The sequence below is a fragment of the Danio rerio genome, chromosome 5 (genome assembly GCF_049306965.1).
Source record: "Danio rerio strain Tuebingen ecotype United States chromosome 5, GRCz12tu, whole genome shotgun sequence".
In the NCBI taxonomy this organism is placed as follows: domain Eukaryota; kingdom Metazoa; phylum Chordata; class Actinopteri; order Cypriniformes; family Danionidae; genus Danio; species Danio rerio.
In genome coordinates, this window is record NC_133180.1 from 47,405,722 (window position 1) to 47,430,471 (window position 24,750).

A 24,750-nucleotide genomic window follows, 5' to 3' on the forward strand; every position below is an offset into this window, starting at 1 on the left:
CGTTAAATGTCACTTTAAGCTGTATAGAAGTGTCTTGAAAAATATCTAGTCTAATATTATTTACTGTCATCATGGCAAAGATAAAATAAATCAATTATTAGAAATGATTTATTAAAACTTTTAAAATTTGTTGAAAAAAAATCTTCTTTCCGTTAAACAGAATTTGGGGAAAAATTAAATAGGGGGTCTATTAATTCAGGGAGGGCTAATAATTCTGACCTCAACTTTACAGTAAACAAAAATATACTTTTCTGTGTGTTTATTTAAATACAGAATTATTTTTAAAAAAATAATTAAAATAAACAATTGTTTCCCCCAAGCTACAACAACACTTGCAAAATATAAGTTTTTACTAACTTTTTTGATTCTAATTGTATAGATTTAAATTAAAGATTGTATATGCTTATGAAATATTTTATAATGATTTTTGTACTTTTATTTCAAAGATACTTATTTTCTGATATTATAATCTTGTTCTACTAAAGTACGCTCTGCTTGGCTACACTGAGTGAAACAATAAAAAATCTGTTTTCAGATCATATTTTCAGCCAGTGATGTCTTTAATCTCAAAACTGAAAATGTAATTTCCTTTCATACATTTTGGCGGCCAATATTTTTTTGCAGTCTTGTTTCTTAGTTCTGAATTTTGCACAACTTTGCTTCAAATGTATCTGGACAGAAAATACCCTGTTATCCAATGATTTTTTGTTCTTTTATTTACAGTTAATGAACGTCTGATGCCCTTTGAAGAACCACATTCTCACATTGCCCAGATGGTAGTCATTCCTGAGTTACCTGATGATGTTCTTACTAGTGATGGGGTGACTGTAATGGAAAGTGTTGATTTCTTGTCCTCTGCAACTGTAACCCCAACAGACAGTTACATAAATGGCAATCTTGAGGTAACACTTCAGCCTAAAGTTGTGACAAAAGAACCTAGAGGAGATACATTTGGAAGTGATTCTCTTGGAGTAACTGACAAAATTGAAACTTTTGAACTAGATAGTTCATTAGTGGAACCTGGCAGAACAGCACATGAATCATTGGTATCAGGCTCCACAATAGTGTCCCCTTTATTTTCCACAACCCTTGATCCCAATATTGAATTTGGCCAAATAAATTTAGTAGTAGAATCCACTCTTCCATCAGCTTCTATAGAAATTACTAAAGAGGAGATGCTCATATCTGAAGGAACAAACATTCCAACCTCTGCTAATGAAAAACAATCTTCTGCGAAGCCTGTACATGCAGCAACTCCTTTGGATCATGATGACACTACCGAGTCACACATTTCCCCTCAAGTGCATAGTGTTAGCTCAATAACAGGGGACAAAGCCAAAGATACAGCTGCTACGACAAAGGTCATTGCAAAGACAGCACAGAAAGATGAATTTACTACAACCTCACCACCCACAGAGATTACTTCAGCATCTTTGGACCATTTGGATACAGATAAAGTGAGCTTAGGGGTTCATACACCTGAAGTTTTCACTTTGATTCCACCAATTCAAGTACATACAACAAGTGAACTCGATACAACAAATACACAAAGAGAGTCATTGATTGAGACTGCTGAAATGCATACAGAAAAACCTTCAGAATCCATTATGGACAGTACAAAGAAAGCAGATATGACAACAGCAAAGGTTGAGCTTTCAACATTACATTTTTCTTCAGTTGCACCACATTCAATGGCTGAAGCTTCAGGAGTTGAGACGTCTGATATGCTTAGAAGCACAACATTAAGTAATGCATTGTACACCACAACCAAATCAGATCATAAATCCATGGAAACCACCGAAAAAATTCCACTGTCCAGTTCAACAAAAGATGAACTCTCAAATGTTGAGACAACCGAGGGACATATTACGGAATCAGTTTCTTCTCTCGACTTTACTGAAATATTCATATCAAGCACTGTGAAACCGACAGAACAAACAATTATAGGTCAAGTCAGTACATCACAATCAGCAACAATCTCAGCTACTGTGATAGAGGATGATCTGTCATCAAAACCACCTGAATCCACAATTACCGATGTTTTAGAAACATTATCCAATGAAGCATTATCTAAAATTTCTCTCACAAACACAATGACCTCAGAGAAGACAACAGCCAAAGATGTGCCATCACCGTCAAGTTTGTTTTCTAGGTTGCCATCAACAGAATCTGAAAGTTCAGAAAGTGGATTCCCTAGCAAACAGTTCACATCAACTGGTTTTTCATTAATCTCAACAACTCATTCAGACCAAGTATTTATCAAAACTTCATCTGAAAGAGAAAAATCAACACCAGTTTCAGGCTCAACACATGCTAAAGCTACAAGTGATCAAACAAGTGAAGCACATAGTAGAGAACCTGTTTCTTTATATGGCACAGTACACACATTTGCATCGAGTACTTGGGGCTCAACTGGACAAACAGTCAAAAGTCAAGACATTACATCATATGCAGCAACATCTCCAGTGACTGTGACGGAGGACAGATTCCTGTCTGCAAAACCATCTGAATCAACCAAAACTGATCTACCAGAGTCTCTATTCTCTACTCCTTGGACTGATAATTTAGACAAAACTTTATCTAAAATCACTGTCACTATGACCTCAGAGAACATAGTTGGCCAAGATACCGTGTCAGCCAGTTTTTCTTCAAGCTTTCCATCAACAGAGTCAGCAAGTTCAAAACATGGGACCTCTGACATGTATAGCAAAGAGTTTAAAACAACTAGTTCTTCATTGTTCTCCACAATCAAATCAGATAAAGAACCTATCAAAACAACATCTGAGAGAGAGGAAACCGACCAAACACATGCTGAAGCTACAAGAGGTCAAACAAGTGAACCACAAAGCAGAGAACCTGTATCTACTCTTGATTCTACTTTATCCAATACAGTTCATACATTTACATTTAGTACTGAGAGCTCAACAGGACAATCAGTCCCAAGTCAATATATGACATCAAATACACCAACAACCACAATGACTGTGATGGACAGATATCTGTCAACAAAACCATCTGAATCTACTGTAACTTATGTATCAGAGACACTGTCCTCCTCTGCTCAGACAAGATATTTAGACAAGCCATTATCTGAAAGCACTGACACAGAAACCTCAGAAAAGACAACCTCTACGGATGTGCTTTCACCATCAAGTTTGCCATCAACAGGGTCTGAAGCACTCTCAATATCTAGCTCAACTGAGACCAAAAGAGATCAGAGAACTGAGACATACAGCACTGAACCTATTTCCTCTGTTGACTTGACTGAATCTAACACAGGGTATGCATTAACATCACTGAAAACTGGGGACTCAACAGGACAAACAGTCACAAGTGAAGATATTACATCACATACAGCAACACCCACAGCAACTGTGATGGAGGATAAAGAGCTGTCAGCACACACATCACATTCCGCAATCATTGATGACTCGGGCACTTGGTTTTCTTCAACAAAAGCAGGAGATTTAGATGAAACAACACATGGAAGCACATTAACATTAAAGCCAACTGCCAGAGATATTCTTACACAGTCAAGTTTTCCATCAACAGTGTCCAAGGTTTCTGGAGATGAAACCTCTGAGATATTTAGCAAAGATTATACAAGTTACACACTTCAAACAGCAACCATATTAGATCAGGAACGCAGCAAACCACAGTCTAACACAACAGAAACCACCGAACTTTCAAGCTTAACACATGCTGAAGATGATCAGGCAACTGAGACACAAAGTAAAGATACTGCTTATACGCTTGACTCTGCAACTAGTACAGTTCATACATTTAGATCATCAGGCACCGAGTACTCAACAGGACAAGCAGTAACAAGGCAAAGTATTACATCACATGCAGCTACAACTACAGAAACTGTGATAGAGGACAAAGAGCTGTCTGTAAAACCATCTGAAACAACTGTTGTTGATGTTTCAGGAACTCTTTTCTCTTCTCAGACTGATCATTTAGACAAAACATCTGAAAGCCCTGTTACGATACAGTTAGAGAGTACAACTGCAAAAGATATACTTTCACCATCAAGTTTTCTTTCAAGCTTGCCATCAACACAGACTGAACACTCAGTAGATGAGACCTCTGATGTGTTCATGACAACAACAATCTCAATGTCTAGCTCATCTGATATCACAAAAGATCAGACAACATATAGTACAGAACCTGCCTTTTCTCTTCTGAATTTATCTACCGAATTTAGCGAAGTGTATACATTAACACCATTGAATACTGGGTACTCAACAGACAAAAGTGAAGATGTTACATCACACATAGCAAGTAACACAGCGACAGTGATGGAGGACAAACACCTGTCAGCTATATCATCTGAGCCCACAGTCTTTGATGAAACTTTCTTATCTTCTGCACAGACTGGACATATAGATAATAAATCTGATGCTGTTTCATCAACCAGTTTGTCTTCAATACTGCCATCAAAAGAGATCGAAACCTCAGGGGATCTGACATCTGAAATGTTTAGCAAAGTGTTCACAACAAGTTCTTCTCTACATACGACTGCTGCATCTGTAATGGATGATCAGACCACTGAGATACACAGTAGAGAACCTGCTTTCACTCCTGACTCCACTTCATTCAGTACAATGCTTATATTTACACCATCAAACACGGAGTACTCAACAGGACGAACAGTCACAAGTCAGTATATTACATCACTTACAGAAACTGCAATTAAGGATACAAGTCTGTCATCAAAACCATCAGATTCTCAAGGTTTACATACATTATCTCCATTGGGAACTTCAGAATTCACAGGCAGCATAGTCACACTTGAAGATAATACTTCGGACACAGAAAAAGGCACAAATGTGATAGAGCAAAGAGGGACATTTGGAATGCCGACTGTGTCAACTATCATTGATATGTCAGAGAGTTTGTCTTCGTCAGCAAATACTGAATATTTATTTGAAAAGTCATCTGAAGGCACAATATCTTCACACGACACAACCTCTAAAGATATTGGTTTATTGTCAAGATTGCCATCAATAGATTCTGAAGGTTCAGGAGAGCAGATATCTGAAACACCAACAACCACAGGGAGTTTATTGCAAGAAAAAGGGCTGTCAACAAAATCATCTGAATCCACAGTTACTGATTTTTCAGAGAAAATTTTCTCCTCTGCTCAAACTGGACATTTAGATAAGATATTATCTGAAAGCACTGTCACTACCACAATGACGCTAAAAAAGACAACTGCACAAAATGAGCCTTCACCATCAAGTTTTTTTTCAACAATTCGAGTAGATCAAGAACATACAAAAACCTCATCGGACATGGGAGAAACACAAGATAAGACAACAAGATATCAGACAACTTGGACACACGGTAGAGAACCTGTTTCCACTGCTGAAACTAGTACAGAGCATGCAATTACAGCATCAATAACTGAGTACACAACAGGACACACAGTCCCAAAGCAAGGAATTACATCATATACAGCAACCACAGCGGCAACTGGGATAGAGGACAAAGAGCTTTCAGCTCATTCATCTAAATCAACCATTAGTGAAGCTTCAGAGACTTTCTTCTCCTCAGCTCAGACAGACCATTTAGAACAAACATCTAAAAGCACTGTCACAATTGCTTCAGAAAACACAACTGCTAAAGATGTAATATCACTAATCTTATCACAGACAGTTAAAAGTCAGGATACTGCATCAACAGTCATAATTCAAGGTAGTACACCTTTCACAGCAACAACCGCAGCAACTGTTATGAAGTATGAAGAAGTGTCAACAAAACCTTCTGAATCCACAATCATTGATGTTTCAGAGACTCAGTTCTCGTCTGCTCAAACTGGGCATTTAGATGAAATTTCATCTGAAAGCACTGTCACAAGCAAAATGACCTCAGACAAGACAACTCCCAAAGATGTTCTTTCATCAAGTCTTTCTTCAAGCTTTCCATCAACTGAGTCTAAAGCATCAGGAGATGGGACCTCTGAAATGTTTATCAAACAGTTCACAACAAGTTCTCCACTTCATACTACAACTATATCAGATCGAGAACTTACAAAAACACCAACTGACAGAGAAGAAACTATTTCTGTTTCAATCTCAACACATGCTGAAACTGTGAGAGATCAGACAATTGTGGCACAGAGTAGACAACCTGATCCTATGCTTGATTCTACTGAAACAAGTACTTTGCATACATTTACATTATCAACCACTGAAAATTCAACAGAACACTCAACTACAAGTCAAGATATACCATCAGCAAAGCCATCTGTATTAACCAGTACTGATGTTTCAGAGACTTCCTTCTCTTCTTTTCAGACCGATCATTTAGACAAAACATCTGAAATCAATGTTACAGTGACCTCTGACAAGACAATTGCCAAAGATTTTGTGTCACCAACCTCCTTACTGCACACCGCAAGCAGATCAGATGAAGATCATACCAAACCTACAGAAACAATAACAGTATCCAGCTCAACAGATGCTGCTGTCACAAGCACAAAATCATCAGAGAAGACAACAGCCAGGGATTTGTTTTCAACTTCAAGACTAGCATTAATTTTGTCATCTTCAGAGTCTGAGAGTTCAGGAGATGGAACAGTAGATGTCACAAGCTCAGAGTTCACAACTAGCAGGTCTTCACTGTACACTACTCCAAAGCCATACACAGACCTTAGAAAAACAACATTTCATACAACAGAAGCAGTATCAGTGTCCAGCTCAACACATGTTGAAGATCAGAAAACTGAGACAGACAGCACTGGACCTGCTTTATCTTTTATGTCTACTGCATCTATTACAAAACATTCATTTACATCATTGAGCACTGGGGAATCAACAGGACAGACCATTACAAGCCAAGATACTGCATTAACAGAAAGAACAGTCACAAATCAAAGTAGTACACCTTTCACAGGAACAACTGCAGCAACTGTTATGAAGGATGAAGAAGTGTCAACAAAACCTTCTGAATCCACAATCATTGATGACTTAGAGACGCAGTTCTCCTCTACTCAAACTGGAGATTTAGATAATATTTCATCTGAAAGCACTGTTACAAGCAAAATGACCCCAGACAAGACAACTCCCAAAGATGGTCTTTCATGTAGTCTTTCTTCAAGCTTTCCATCAACTGTGTCTGAAGATTCAGTAGATGAGACCTCAGAGAAGACAATTGCCAAAGATTTATTGTCGCCAATCTCTTTACTGCACACCACAAGCAGATCAGACAAAGATCTTACCACACCTACAGAAACAATCTCAGTGTCCAGCTCAACAGATGCTGCTGTCACAAGCACAAAATCATCAGAGAAGACAACAGCCAGAGATTTTTTTGCAACTTCAACAATAGCATCAATTTTGTCATCTTCAGAGTCTGAGAGTTCAGGAGATGGAACAGTGGATGTCACAAGCTCAGAGTTCACAACTAGCAGGTCTTCACTATACACTACTCCAAAACCAGACAAAGATCTCAGCAAAACAACATTTCTTACAACAGAAGCAGTATCAGTGTCCAGCTCAACACATGTTAAAGATCAGAAAACTGAGACAGAAAGCACTGGACCTGCTTCATCTCTTTTATCTACTGCATCTATGACAAAACATACATTTACATCATTGAGCACTGGGGAATCAACAGGACAGACCGTTGCAAGCCAAGATACTGCATCAACAGTAAGAACAGTCACAATTCAAAGTAATACACCTGTCACAGCAACAAGTGTGATGCAGGATACAAAAGTGAAAACAAAACCTTCTGAATCTACAATCATTGATGTTTCAGAAATGGAGTTCTCCACTGCTCAAACTAAAAATTTAGATGAAATTTCATCTGACATCACCGTCACAAGCACAATGACTTCAGACAAGACAACCCCAAAAGATGTTCTTACATCGAGTCTTTCTTCAAGCTTTCTATCAACTAAGTCTGAAGCTTCAGGAGATGACACCACTGAAAAGTTTATCAAAGAGTTCACAACAAGTTCTCCACATTTTACTACAACTTTATCAGATCAAGAACTTACAAGAACACCATCTGACACAGAAACAACGATTCTAGTTTCAAGCTCAGCACATACTGAAACTGTAAGCAATCAGACAATTGAGGCACAGAGTAGAGAACCTGTTTCTATGCTTGATTCTACTGAAACAAGGACAATGCATACATTTACATCATTAAACATTGAGTACTCAACAGCACAGACAGTTGCAAGCCAAGATACTGCATCAATGGTAAGGACAGTCACAAATCAAGGTAGTACACCTTTCACAACAATAACTGCAGCAAATGTGATAAAGGATGAAGAGGTGTCAACAAAGCCTTCTAAATTCACAATCACTGATGTTTCAGAGACACAGTTCCCCTCTACTCAAACTGGGCATTTATATGAAAAAATATCTGAAAGCACTTTCACAAGCGCAATGACCTCAGACAAGACAACTCCTAAAGATGTTCTTTCATCTTTAAGTCTTTCTTCAAGCTTTCCATCAACTGAGTCTAAAGCTTCAGTAGATGAAACCTTAGAGAAGACAACTGCCAAAGATTTACTGTCACCAACCTCTTTACTGCACACCACAAGCAGATCAGACAAAGATTTTACCAAACCTACAGAAACAATCTCAGTGTCCAGCTCAACAGATGCTGCTGTCACAAGCACACAATCATCAGAGAAGACAACAGCCAGAGATTTTTTTTCAACTTCAACAATAGCATCAATTTTGTCTTTTTCAGAGTCTGAGAGTTCAGGAGATGGAACAGTAGATGTCACAGTCTCAGAGTTCACAACAAGCAGGCCTTCACTGTACACTACTCCAAAACCTGACAAAGACCTCACCAAAACAACATTTCATACAACAGAAGCAGTATCAGTGTCCAGCTCAACACATGTTGAAGATCAGAAAACTGAGACAGACAGCACTGGACCTGCTTCATCTTTTATGTCTACTGCATATATTACAAAACATTCATTTACGTCATTGAGCACTGGGGAATCAACAGGACAGACCGTTACAAGCCAAGATACTGCATCAACAGTAAGAACAGTCACAAATCAAGGTAGTACACCTTTCACAGCAACAACTGCAGCAACTGTTATAAGGGATGAAGAAGTGTCAACAAAACCTTCTGAATCCACAATCATTGATGACTCAGAGACACAGTTCTCTACTCAAACTGGACATTTGGATGAAATTTCATCTGAAAGCACTGTTACAAGCACAATGCCCTCTGACAAGACAACTCCTAAAAATGTTCTTTCATCGAGTCTTTCTTCAAGCTTTTCATCAACTGAGTCTGAAGCTTCTGTAGATGAGACCTCAGAGAAGACAACTGCCAAAGATTTAGTGTCACCAATCTCTTTACTGCACACCACAAGCAGATCAGACAAAGATCTTACCAAACTAACAGAAACAATAACAGTATCCAGCTCAACAGATGCTGCTGTCACAAGCACAAAATCATCAGAGAAGACAACAGCCAGAGATTTTTTTGCAACTTCAAGAATAGCATCAATTTTGTCATCTTCAGAGTCTGAGAGTTCAGGAGATGGAACAGGAAATGTCACAAGCTCAGAGTTCCCAACTAGCTGGCCTTCACTGTACACTACTCAAAAACCAGACAAAGACCTCAGCAAAACAACATTTCATACAACAGAAACAGTATCAGTGACCAGCTCAACACATGTTGAAGATGAGAAAACTGAGACAGATAGCATTAAACCTGCTTCATCTCTTATGTCTACTGCATCTATTACAAAAGTTACATTTACATCATTGAGCACTGGGGAATCAACAGGGCAGACTGTTACAAGCAAAGATACTGCATCAACAATAAGAACATTCACAAATCAAGGTAGTACACCTTTCACAGCAACAACTGCAGCAACTGTCATGAAGGATGAAGAAGTGTCAACAAAACCTTCTGAATCCACAATCATTGATGACTTAGAGACACAGTTCTCAACTACTCAAACTGGAGATTTAGATAATATTTCATCTGAAAGCACTATTACAAGCACAATGACCTCAGACAAGACAACTCCCAAAGATGTTCTTACATTGAGTTTTTCTTCAAGCTTTCCATCAACTGAGTCTGAAACTTCAGGAGATGAGACCTCAGAGAAGACAACTGCCAAAGATTTAGTGTCGCCAATCTCTTTACTGTACACTACAAGCAGATCAGACAAAGATCTTACCAAACTTACAGAAACAATCTCAGTGTCCAGCTCAACAGATGCTGCTGTCACTAGCACAAAATCATCAGAGAAGACAACAGCCAGAGATTTTTTTGCAACTTCAACAATAGCATCAATTTTGTCATCTTCAGAGTCTGAGATTTCAGGAGATGGAACAGAGGATGTCACAAGCTCGGAGTTCACAACTAGCAGGCCTTCACTGTACTCTACTCCAAAACCAGACAAAGACCTCAGCAAAACAACATTTCATACAACAGAAGCAGTATCAGTGTCCAGCTCAACACATGTTGAAGATCAGAAAACTGAGACAGATAGCATTAAACCTGCTTTATCTTTTATGTCTACTGCATCTATTACAAAACATACATTTACATTGAGCACTGGGGAATCAACAGGACAGACTGTTACAAGCCAAGATACTGCATCAACAGTAGAAACAGTCACCATTCAAAGTAGTACACCTTTTACAGCAACAACCGCAACAAGTGTGATGCAGGATACAAAAGTGACAACAAAACCTTTTGAATCTACAATCATAGATGTTTCAGAGATGCAGTTCTCCACTGCTCAAACTAAACGTTTAGATGAAATTTCATCTGAAATCACCATCACAAGCAAAATGACCTCAGACAAGACAACCCCAAAAGATGTTCTTTCATCATCGAGTCTTTCTTCAAGATTTCTATACACTGAGTCTGAAGCTTCAGGAAATGAGTCATCTGAAATGTTTATCAAAGAGTTCACAACAAGTTTTCCACTCCATACTATAACTATATCAGATCAAGAACTTACAAGAACACCATCTGACACAGAAACAATGATTCCAGTTTCAAGGTCAGCACATACTGAAACTGTAAGCAATCAGACAATTGAGGCACAGAGTAGAGAACCTGTTTCTATGCTTGATTCTATTGAAACAAGGACAATGCATACATTTACATCATCAAACACTGAGTACTCAACAGCACAGACACTTGCAAGCCAAGATACTGCATCAACAGTAGAAAAAGTCACTAATCAAGGTAGTACAACTTTCACAACAACCACAGCAAATGTGATGAAGGATAAAGAAGTGTCAACAAAACCTTCTGAATTCACAATCATTGATGTTTCAGAGACTCAGTTCTTGTCTGCTCAAACTGGGCATTTAGATGAAATTTCATCTGAAAGTACTGTCACAAGCAAAATGACCCCTGACAAGACAACTCCCAAAGATGTTCTTTCATCAAGTCTTTCTTCAAGCTTTCCATCAACTGAGTCTAAAGCTTCAGGAGATGGGACCTCTGAAATGTTTATCAAACAGTTCACAACAAGTTCTCCACTTCATACGACAACTATATCAGACCGAGAACTTACAAAAACACCAACTGACAGAGAAGAAACTATTTCTGTTTCAATCTCAACACATGCTGAAACTGTGAGAGATCAGACAATTGTGGCACAGAGTAGACAACCTGATCCTATGCTTGATTCTACTGAAACAAGTACTTTGCATACATTTACATTATCAACCACTGAAAATTCAACAGAACACTCAACTACAAGTCAAGATATACCATCAGCAAAGCCATCTGTATTAACCAGTACTGATGTTTCAGAGACTTCCTTCTCTTCTTTTCAGACCGATCATTTAGACAAAACATCTGAAATCACTGTTACAGTGACCTCTGACAAGACAATTGCCAAAGATTTTGTGTCACCAACCTCCTTACTGCACACCGCAAGCAGATCAGATGAAGATCTTACCAAACCTACAGAAACAATAACAGTATCCAGCTCAACAGATGCTGCTGTCACAAGCACAAAATCATCAGAGAAGACAACAGCCAGGGATTTGTTTTCAACTTCAAGACTAGCATTAATTTTGTCATCTTCAGAGTCTGAGAGTTCAGGAGATGGAACAGTAGATGTCACAAGCTCAGAGTTCACAACTAGCAGGTCTTCACTATACACTACTCCAAAGCCATACACAGACCTTAGAAAAACAACATTTCATACAACAGAAGCAGTATCAGTGTCCAGCTCAACACATGTTGAAGATCAGAAAACTGAGACAGACAGCACTGGACCTGCTTTATCTTTTATGTCTACTGCATCTATTACAAAACATTCATTTACATCATTGAGCACTGGGGAATCAACAGGACAGACCGTTACAAGCCAAGATACTCCATTAACAGAAAGAACAGTCACAAATCAAAATAGTACACCTTTCACAGAAACAACTGCAGCAACTGTTATGAAGGATGAAGAAGTGTCAACAAAACCTTCTGAATCCACAATCATTGATGACTTAGAGACACAGTTCTCCTCTACTCAAACTGGAGATTTAGATAATATTTCATCTAAAAGCACTGTTACAAGCAAAATGACCTCAGACAAGACAACTCCCAAAGATGTTCTTTCATGGAGTCTTTCTTCAATTTTTTCATCAACTGTTTCTGAAGATTCAGTAGATGAGACCTCAAAGAAGACAATTGCCAAAGATTTGGTGTCGCCAATCTCTTTACTGTACACCACAAGCAGATCAGACAAAGATCTTACCACACCTACAGAAACAATCTCAGTGTCCAGCTCAACAGATGCTGCTGTCACAAGCACAAAATCATCAGAGAAGACAACAGCCAGAGATTTTTTTTCAACTTCAACAATAGCATCAATTTTGTCATCTTCAGAGTCTGAGAGTTCAGGAGATGGAACAGTGGATGTCACAAGCTCAGAGTTCACAACTAGCAGGTCTTCACTGTACTCTACTCCAAAACCAGACAAAGATCTCAGCAAAACAACATTTCATACAACAGAAGCAGTATCAGTGTCCAGCTCAACACATGTTGAAGATCAGAAAACTGAGACAGACAGCACTGGACCTGCTTCATCTCTTTTATCTACTGCATCTATGACAAAACATACATTTACGTCATTGAGCACTGGGGAATCAACAGGACAGACCGTTGCAAGCCAAGATACAGCATCAACAGTAAGAACAGTCACAATTCAAAGTAGTACACCTTTCACAGCAACAAATGTAATGCAGGATACAAAAGTGACAACAAAACCTTCTGAATCTACAATCATTGATGTTTCAGAGATGCAGTTCTCCACTGCTCAAACTAAACGTTTAGATGAAATTTCATCTGAAATCACCATCACAAGCAAAATGACCTTAGACAAGACAACCCCAAAAGATGTTCTTTCATCATCGAGTCTTTCTTCAAGCTTTCTATCAACTGAGTCTGAAGCTTCAGGAGATGAGACATCTGAAATGTTTATCAAAGAGTTCACAACAAGTTTTCCACTTTATACTACAACTATATCAGATCAAGAACTTACAAGAACACCATCTGACACAGAAACAACGATTCCAGTTTCAAGGTCAGCACATACTGAAACTGTAAGCAATCAGACAGTTGAGGCACAGAGTAGAGAACCTGTTTCTAAGCTTGATTTAACTAAAACAAGGACAATGCATACATTTACATCATTAAACACTGAATACTCAACAGCACAGACTGTTGCAAGCCAAGATACTGCATCAACAGTAAGAAAAGTCAATAATCAAGGTAGTACACCTTTCACAACAATAACCGCAGCAAATGTGATTAAGGATGAAGAAGTGTCAACAAAACCTTCTGAATCCACAATCATTGATGTTTCAGAGACACAGTTCTCCTCTACTCAAACTGGAGATTTAGATACAATTTTATCTGAAAGCACTGTCACAAGCAAAATGACCTCAGACAAGACAACTCCCAAAGATTTTCCTTCATTGAGTCTTTCTTCAAGCTTTCCATCAACTGTGTCTGAAGATTCAGTAGATAAGACCTCAGAGAAGACAATTGCCAAAGATTTGGTGTCGCCAGTTTCTTTACTGCACACCACAAGCAGATCAGACAAAGATCTTAACACACCTACAGATACAACCTCAGTGTCCAGCTCAACAGATGCTGCTGTCACAAGCACAAAATCATCAATGAAGACAACAGCCAGAGATTTTTTTGCAACTTCAAGAATAGCATCAATTTTGTTATCTTCAGAGTCTGAGAGTTCAGGAGATGGAACAGTAGATGTCACAATCCCAGAGTTCACAACTAGCAGGCTTTCACTGTACACTACTCCAAAACCAGACAAAGACCTCAGCAAAACAACATTTCATACAACAGAAGCAGTATCAGTGTCCAGCTCAACACATGTTGAAGATGAGAAAACTGAGACAGATAGCATTAAACCTGCTTCATCTCTTATGTCTACTGCATCTATTACAAAACCAACATTTACGTCATTGAGCACTGGGGAATCAACAGGACAGACCGTTACAAGCCAAGCTACTGCATCAACAGTAAGAACAGTCACAAATCAAAGTAGTACACCTTTCACAGCAACAACTGCAGCAACTGTTATGCAGTATGAAGAAGTGTCAACAAAACCTTCTGAATCCACAGTCATTGATGACTTAGAGAGACAGTTCTCCACTACTCAAACTGGACATTTAGATGAAATTTCATCTGAAAGCACTGTTACTACCACAATGACCTCAGACAAGACAACTACCAAAAATGTTCTTTCATCGAGTCTTTCTTCAAGCTTTCCATCAACTGAGTCTGAAGCTTTAGGAGATGAGACCTCAGAGAAGACAACTGTCAAAGATTTATTGTCACCAACCTCTTTAATGCACACCACAAGCAGATCAGACAAAGAACTCACCAAACCTACCGAAACAATCTCAGTGTCCAGCTCAACAGATGCTGCTGTCACTAGCACAAAATCATCAGAGAAGACAACAGCCAGAGATTTTTTTTCAACTTCAACAATAGCATCAATTTTGTCATCTTCAGAGTCTGAGAGTACAGGAGATGGAACAGTGGATGTCACAAGCTCAGAGTTCACAACTAGCAGGCCTTCACTGTACTCTACTCAAAAACCAGACAAAGACCTCAGCAAAACAACATTTAATACAACACAAGCAGTATCAGTGACCAGCTCAACACATGTTGAAGATCAGAAAACTGAGACAGATAGCATTAAACCTGCTTTATCTTTTATGTCTACTGCATCTATTACAAAACATACATTTACACTAAGCACTGGGGAATCAACAGGGCAGACTGTTTCAAGCCAAGATACTGCATCAACAGTAGAAACAGTCACAATTCAAAGTAGTACACCTTTCACATCAACAACCGCAACAAGTGGGATGCAGGATACAAAAGTGACAACAAAACCTTCTGAATCTACAATCACTTATGTTTCAGGGATGCAGTTCTCCACAGCTCAAACTAAACATTTAGATGAAATTTCATCTGAAATCACCATCACAAGCACAATGACCTCAGACAAGACAACCCCAAAAGATGTTCTTTCATCATCGAGTCTTTCTTCAAGCTTTCCATCAAGTGAGTCTGAAGCTTCAGGAGATTATACCTCTGAAATGTTTATCAAAGGGTTCACAACAAGTTCTCCACTTTTTACTACAACTATATCAGATCAAGAACTTACAAGAACACCATCTGACACAGACACAACGATTCCAGTTTCAAGCTCAGCACATACTGAAACTGTAAGCAATCAGACAATTGAGGCACAGAGTAGAGAACCTGTTTCTATACTCGATTCTACTGTAACAAGGACAATGCATACATTTACATCATCAAACACTGAGTACTCAACAGCACAGACAGTTGCAAGCCAGGATACTGCATCAACAGTAAGAAAAGTCACAAATCAAGGTAGTACACCTTTCACAACAACCGCAGCAAATTTGATGCAAAATGAAGAAGTGTCAACAAAACCCTCTGAATCCACAATCAATAATGTTTCAGAGATGCAGTTCTCCACTGCTCAAACTGGACATTTAAGTGAAATTTCATCTGAAAGCACTGTCATAAGCACTATGACCTCAGACAAGACAACTCCCAAAGATGTTCTTTCATTGAGTCTTTCTTCAAGCTTTTCATCAACTGAGTCTGAAGCTTCTGTAGATGAGACCTCAGAGAAGACAATTGCAAAAGATTTAGTGTCACCAACTTCTTTACTACACACCACAAGCATATCAGACAAAGATTTTACCACACCTAAAGAAACAACCTCAATGTCCAGCTCAACAGATGTTGCTGTCACAAGCATAAAACCATCAGAGAAGACAACAGGCAGAGATATTTTTTCAACTTCAAGAATAGCATCAATTTTGCCATCTTTGGAGTCTGAGAGTTCAGGAGATGGAACAGTGGATGTCACAATCTCAGAGTTCACAACTAGCAGGTCTTCACTGTATACTACTCCAAAACCAGACAAAGACCTCAGCAAAACAACATTACATACAACAGAAGCAGTATCAGTGACCAGCTCAACACATGTTGAAGATGAGAAAACTGAGACAGATAGCATTGAACCTGCTTCATCACTTATGTCTACTGCATATGTCACAAAACATACATTTACGTCATTGAGCACTGGGGAATCAACAGGACAGACAGTTGCAAGCCAGGATACTGCATCAACAGTAAGAACAGCCACAAATCGAGGTAGTACACCTTTCACAGGAACAACTTCGCCAACTGTGATGCAGGATGAAAAAATGTCAACAAAACCTTCTGAATCCACAATCCCTTATGTTTCAGAGATGCAGTTCCCCTCTGCTCAAACTGGACATTTAAATGAAATTTCATCTGAAAGTACTGTCACAAGCACAGTGCCCTCAGACAAGACAGCTCCCAAAGATGTTCTTTCACCATCAAGTCTTTATTCAAGCTTTCCATCAACTGAGTCTGAAGCTTCAGGAGATAATACCTCTGAAATATTTATCAAAGAGTTCACAACAAGTTCTCCACTTTATACTGCTACTATATCAGATCAAGAACTTACAAGAACACCATCTGACAAAGAAGAAAGGATTTCATTTTCAAGCTCAACACATGGTGAAACTGAAACCGAACAGACAATTGAGGCACAGAGTAGAGAACCTGTTTCCATGCTTGATTTTACTGAAACAAGTACCGTGCATACATTTACATCATCAAACACTGAGTATTTAACAGAATACACAATGTCAAGTCAGGATATAAAATCACATACAACTACAACTACAGCCATTTTGTTGAAGGACAAAGAGCTGTCAGCAAACCCATCTGTATTAATCAGTACTGATGTTTCAGAGACAATGTCCAGCTCAACAGATCCTGATGTCACAAGCACAACATCACCAGAGAAGACAACAGTCAGAGATTTTTCTTCAACTTCAAGAATAGCATTTATGATTTTGTCATCTTCAGAGTCTAAGAGTTCAGGAGATGAAACAGTAGATGTCACAAGCTCAGAGTTTAAAACCACAAGTTTAAAACCACCACATCCTTCATCTCACACTACTTCAAAACCAGAGCAAGACCTTAGCAAAGCAACATTTACTACAACAGAAGCAGTATCAGTGACCATCTCAACACATGCTAAAAATCAGAGTACGGAGACAGAGAGCATTAAAGCTGCTTCCTCTATTGTTTCCACCGCATTCAGCACATTAAATACATTTACATCATTGACAGCTGGTGAATCAACAGAACAGACAGTTTCAAGTCAAGATAATAAATCAGCAGCACAGACAGGTTCAATTCAAGATAGTACACCTTTCACCGCAACAACCCCAGCAATTGCGATGTTAAATGAAGAAGTGTCAACAAAAACTTCTGAATTCACTGTCATTGATGTTTCAGAGACTTTGTTCTCCTCTGCTCAAACTAGAAATTTAGATGAGATATCATCCAAGAGCACTGTCACAAGCAAAATGACATCAGAGAAGATGACTTCTAATATACTCTCTTCATCAAGTTTTTCTTCAAGCTTTCCACCAACTAAGACTGAAGTATCAGAAGATGACACATCTGACATCTTTAGCAAAGAGCTCATAACAAGTTCTTATTTTCAAACTACATACCAACCAGACCAAGAACTTACAAAAACCTCATCTGACGGAGAAGAAACAATATCAGTTTCAAGCTCAGCACATGCTGACACTACAAGAGATCAGAAAATTAATGCACATAGTAGAGAACCTGTTTCTGTGCTCGACTCTTTTGAAAGTAGTACAGTGCATACATTTACATCATCAAGCACTGAGTATTCAACAGAACATGCAGTCACAAGTCAAGGTATTACATCAAATGTAGCTACAATCATAGCAACTGTGGTTGAGGATAAGGAGCTGACAGCAAAAACATCTGAATCAAGCTTTATTGATGTTTCGGATACTTTCCTTTCTTCTACCCAGATCAATCATTTAGACAACACTACTCAGACTGAAAACAGTGGCATATTGACCTCAGAGAAGACAACTACCAAAGATGCAGGATCACCAATCTCTTTACTGCTTACCACAAGCAGATCAGACAAAGAACTCACCAAACCTACAGAAATAATCTCAGTGTCCAGCTCAACAGATGCTGCTGGCACAAAATCATCAGAGAAGACAACAGCCAGATATTTTTTTTCAACTTCAACATTAGCATCAATTTTGTCATCTTCAGAGTCTGAGATTTCAGGAGATGGACCAGTAGATGTCACAAGCTCAGAGTTAACAACTAGTAGGTCTTCACTATACACCACTCCAAAACCAGAACAAGCCCTTAGCAAAGCAACATTTCAAACACCAGAACCAATTTCAGTGACCAGCTCAACACATGCTGAAGAACAGAGAACTGATAATTCAGGAGATAGCACCTCTGAGAACATCTCACATCACTCAACTAAGGCGCATAGTAGTGAACCGGTTTCTACTCTTGGTTCTACTGTAACTAGCACAGTACATACATTTACATCATTGATCACTGGCGAATCAACAGCACAAACAGTCACAAGTCAAGATATCACATCAGACACAGCAACAACCACAGCAACTGTGATGCAAGACAAAGAGCTGTCAGTAAAACCATCTGAGTCCACCATCAATTATAAGTCAGAGACTGTGTTTACTTCTGATCAGACTAATGACAAAACATCTCAAAGCACTGTCACAATGATCTCAGAGAAAACAACTCTGTCATCATCATATTTTTCTTCTAGATTGCCATCAACAGAATCCGACTTTTCTGGGGATTACAGCTCTGAAATGCTAAGCAAAGAGTTTACAACAAGTCCTTTGCCATACACTACAACAAAATCCGGCCTAGAATTCAGTAAAACCCCAAACACAATCTTAGTTTCCAGTGATGAAGATAGAATTACGCCAACAGCTAAATCCCATGATCAGTATAATGTAGACACTGATGAGACAGAAGTTCAAGAAAGTGACCACACATTAGAACCAGTGAGGCCTGACAGTTTATCCACAACTGAGTTGTTTTCAGGGAAAGTCCAAAAAGTAATTACAGAATCATCTATTGAACAAGGCAGTGGAGAACTAAGTGAAAGCTCTGGTGAAATATCCTCTTCTGCTGTAGAATCAATTCCTCCCCAAGTTACTCCGTCTGAGGTCAAGACAACTGCTGTTGGATCTAAGTCAATTGCTGATTCTAGAGAGCAGTCATCAGACAATATAACAACTACAATATATGTTAGAACAACTGTAAATGGATATGCAGAATTAAGCTCAGTTACTTTTGAAGAGGTAGAAAGCTCTGATCATCAGACAACAGAAATGTTTACCACAGCTCCCTTGGAGCTTTTGACTACAAGCCTCCCAGGGTCTGCTATTGCCACTCACACTGCCTCAGTACCTTCTAGACCATATCATACTATTACTGATGCACAGTCAGCAAGACACACCACAGAATCAATGATTAGCCATGCTGCAGTCAAAACAAGTAAGCCAAGCCACATCACATCTTCAACTGTCCAAACAACACCTGCTTCTTTAAGCCACAGCCAACCATTAATTGACAATACTAGTTACAAAGTGACTTCAGCTACAGCCAGGACAAGACCAATCACATTATCTTCTAGTGAAAACCATAGCAAGCACACTACACTTTCATCTGTAGATGCAGAGGGTGACGCAGGAAATGAAGAAAAGTCAGGCATGTCCACTCCCATGGGTGTTTCAGCAGCAGCCATCAGAACTCAAACTAGGACAGTTCATATAACTAGCACAGAACCTGACAGCCGCATCACTATAACACAAAGTTCCAACACTATCACCTCTGTACTTTCAGACAGTGAGGGTTCTGGTGTTGTAGAAGATGACCGGGAAACTGCACAGTTAGACGGGTCTGGTGAGGAGGAAAGTGTGAGCACAACAGCTGAACTATATGATAATTATACTGTGGCCACAGATGAGGCAGAAATTAGTGACAATGTTTACACCTCAAAGCCAGTAAGTATTGAGAGTTTCTCCCATTCTGTGTCTTCCACAACTGAATCAACGTTACTGTCTAGCACAGTACAAACAGTAATCTCGGCTACTGAAGTTACAGCTGAAAGTGAATTGGAAGATGACAGCTCTGGTAGTGAATTTTCACCAGAAGCTCTTGAAACAGTTCCTGGAGATATGTCATCTATTGGCAAAACACAGGGAACTGAAGATGCATTACTTGATAAAGTAGTATCAAGTACATCTGAGACTTTATCAGTTTCAGGCACACAAAATAGTACCTTACAGACAAGAACTATAAATACAGACCTAAGTAGTCAAACCAAAGAAGATGGCAAGGAATTAACGTTACCAGACGATTCTACAGGTTATGTATTCAGAACACCAACAACTAAGTCATATGATGATCTAACTGTAAGAACAGATGAGGCAGAAGTGGATGAAACTGAGAAGACAAGTTTCTCAAGTGCTGCATCTGTCATTGGCAGTACAGATGTCGTACATCAGTCAACTTCATCCCCATCCCCCTCAGTCCTGATCTCCACGCAGCCAGCTGTAACATTTACGATTTCAAATTTGGAGGATGATAGTGGGGACGACTCAACAGAGACAGATGGAGCAGAAGATGGATCAGGTGATGATACAACTTATGTGACATCATCACCTTTGCTCTCAAGCTCAGAGATGACAGAAGCATCCATTAGCATAACACCAGTTAGCTCAGTCAGCAGTGGAGAAGATATTACAGCCACAGTAGTTTTACACAGCACCATAACACCTGAAATGCAAACTGTGTCCTCGAGCACAGATGCAGAAAGTTACTCTCTGTTCTCAGAGACCGAGCAGGAACCAACTGGTGGTTCTGTTTTAGACTCAACAGCCACTAGCTTTACTGTTCTTGTCACATCTTCTGATATGGCAACCAGCCATATTGCATCGCCTTCAGCAGTGACATCTCAAGCTTCTGTGTCCACCCCTACTTCATCTGTTTCCTTGAAGGACACTGTTGATCAAGTCACTTCAACAAGCTCTGTCTTAATATTCACAGAGGAAGAGGAAGATGAAGATAAGCTGTTTTTGACTGCAACGGCGAGTATGAGACATACTCTCAATCCAGAAGTTACCACTAAGGACGACATGATCATTGATGTAGATACTATGTCTGTTTTAGAGCAGTCTTCACCTTTTGCCCTTACAATTGTTACAGAGGAAGCAGCTGGGGTAACCCCAGTTGTCATTACAGCACATCCCTCAAACCTAATGACAGAGGAACCAGTGGGTTCTGGAATGGATAGTACTGAGTTACCTGAGTTCTATGCAAAATCCGAAACCATAGCAGATGAATCAATACACAGACATCAACAGGCAACATCAACCCCAGATATTCTTCAAAGCAGTCCAACATATGTAGATAGAGAACCACAAGCAACACAAACTGAACAATCTGAAAATACAAATAATGATTTACCTGAACAATATAGTCATATCTTCACAGAACCCACTCTTACAATGGGGACACTGACTAATAACTCTGCATCCTCCGCATCTACTGAAAGTTATATAAAAACATCCACTTTATCCTCCCAATCAGTTCTAATCATTCAGGCTGGATCATCACAAGCATCTATAACTAAAAGTGAAACAATGTCATCAACAGCTGTAGAAGGACAGACAACACCTCTACCCTTACATAGAATGACTTCTGAGGCAGAAGCTTCAAGTCAGTTAACAAACCAATATGAACCAACTCAAACAACAACTAGTATTCTATCAGTGAACACAGAGGAAATACTAGAAATGACAAGTGCTAATGATATTGAACAAAGTACTCCCTCTTCTGATATGGTAAGTCAGGAGAGCGAATCAACAAACGCAGATGTATCGTCTGATATTTCTGAGAAAACCACAAGTGCATTGTCAACAGATGATGACTCAGGTGACCAAATAATTGATTCATTTACAGAGTTGCCTGAATTAACAGAATCATTTTTAACAGATGAATCAGTGACATTTTCTATGGAGACTGATATTGAGATTCACTTTGCAACAACCCTCTCACCCCAAGCAAATACAGTAACTGATGGAGAACTACACCAGGAAGCTTTGTCTGAGATGACAGTGACACATAAGGACAACACAGAATTCAGGACTGATGAAGACCAACCATTGTCATTAACAACAATGCCCACTCCCCTTACATCTGAATCAAATTTTAATACAACAATAAACATAGTAACATTAGTGGGATCTCTTTCCTCTACCTCCATTCCTGGACAGAGTAAAAAAACAGGAACCACACTTCCCTCTGAGGAATTAACTGATGATTCCATAGATTATGACACAAAAACAGAACCTTACAATGTTGAGTCCATTCCAGATTTTTACAGCTCAGAAAATGTGACAAACACTAATGATGCAACCCAAACTGGAAATGAGAAGAGCTTCACCACCTCACAGCCTGATATTGAGACTGGTTTTGATACCACCTCACAATATGAAATTGAGACTGGTTTTGATACCACCTTACAGCCTAATGTTGCAACTGGTTTTGAGACCAGCTCACATTCTGATACTGATAATACCTTTGAAGACATCTCAGAATCTACAGCTGACCCAGACATTGAGGCTTCCCCAAAGCCCAGTGAGAATAGTGCAAGCACTGATGGAAATAAAGTGAACCAGACAGACTTTGAGAGTGCAGCTCCCTTTGATGTTAGCTCAGAAGCTGTGACAAGCTTCAATGACATAACCCAACCTGACAGTGTGAGAATCTTCACCATGTCAAAACCTGAGATTGAGACTGGCTTTGAGGCCACCTCACAGCCTGATATTGGGACTAGTTTCGAGACCAGCTCATATTCTTATACTCAGACTACCTTTGATGTCATATCAGAATCAACAGCTGGCCCAGAGATTGAGGGTTCCTCAAAACCCAGTGAGGATAGTGCAAGCACTGATGGAGACCAAGTGAACCAAACAGCAGCTCTCTTAGGTGTTAGCTCAGAACATGTGACAAGTACCAGTGACATTACCCAACCTGAAAATATGGGAAGCATCACCAGGTCACAGCCTGACATTGGGACTGATTTTGAGACCACCACACAGTCTGACATTGAGAGTACATTTGAGAACATCTCAGAATCAACAGCTCACCCAGAAGTTGGGATGTCCTCAGAACCTGATGAGGATAATGGAACAAGCATTGATGGAAACACAGAAAATGATGCTTCTGTGACCAGCCCACCATTCTCTAGAACAAGTGGTTTAGGGCGAAGCACATCTGGAGAGGTAACAAATACGTCATCTGAAAAGCATACAACCTCAACAACACCTTCTGAAGTCACAGATGAACCAAATTCTGCTGCCATAAATGAGGAAAAGTACCAGGAAGAAGGTGGACGTGAGGATACAACCCTAGCTGAACAAACAGACATAAGATTTAGGAGCACAGCACAACCTCAATTTGACAACTCTTTTACTTCAAGCATTGTGAAGAGCAGCTCAGAGGAGGGTTCAATTATCAACTCATCATCTGGTGAGGTTCAAGCTGTTATTCTGTCCACTACAACAGGCTCACCTTTACTTCTAACACCTGAGAATGATGTAAAGATTGTCAGTAAAGAAACTTCCTCAGAAAAACAAGAGGCAGCTGGTCAGATCGAAGAAGCTGTAACTCTAAAAACTGAGATTCCAATTCAAGAAATGGATCTGATGACTTCATCAGTGCCTACAACTCAGAGTGAGACTGCAACAACATTAGCTTCTCCTGAAGATGTTTTAGAGGCTGCTTTAGTTGAAAGTTCACCTACAAGTGCACAGAATGAAACCACAACACGTGGTGCAAAAGATGTTGCGTACCCAATGATTGCACAGACCGTTGAAATTCCAGGTATGATACAGAAATTATTAAAAAGACAAATTTGACAGAATGCTTCACCTGTATAATTATATACCTAAATCCACTCTGTCTTCTGCAGGTGTCCACTCCTGTTCTGATGCTGTTTGCTTGAATGGTGGTACATGTATAAAAACAGGCGGTGCTCAAATCTGCATATGTCAACCTGGATACAGTGGTGAACAATGTGAAATAGGTAAGCTAAGTCTGATTTTCAATCATTTATTAAAGGTGCACAGCAGAAATGTTTTAAATTTTAGAAGGGATATATCTGCAGATACTTAAGATACTTGATTAATATAGCAATGTTTGTGATTCTCTACAACAACAGTTGTTATTTTTTGTTACTTTGAGCGGTAGGTTTAGGGTAGGGGTAGAGGGTAGATT

The 24,750-nt window shown here is 39.3% G+C and overlaps 1 protein-coding gene across 2 annotated transcripts in view; it reads left to right on the forward strand.

The window, feature by feature from the left end:
• Window positions 1–24,750, forward strand: part of vcana (versican a) — a 64,972-nt gene that overhangs the window by 21,752 nt on the left and 18,470 nt on the right. The window contains exons 8-9 of one of the 2 annotated variants that reach the window (XM_021475988.2): window positions 724–24,357; window positions 24,446–24,559. In XM_021475988.2, the coding sequence (XP_021331663.1) occupies window positions 724–24,357; window positions 24,446–24,559 (23,748 nt within the window). The remainder of the gene's footprint in view (window positions 1–723; window positions 24,358–24,445; window positions 24,560–24,750) is intronic. The other variant, NM_001326557.1, reaches the window with a different exon arrangement.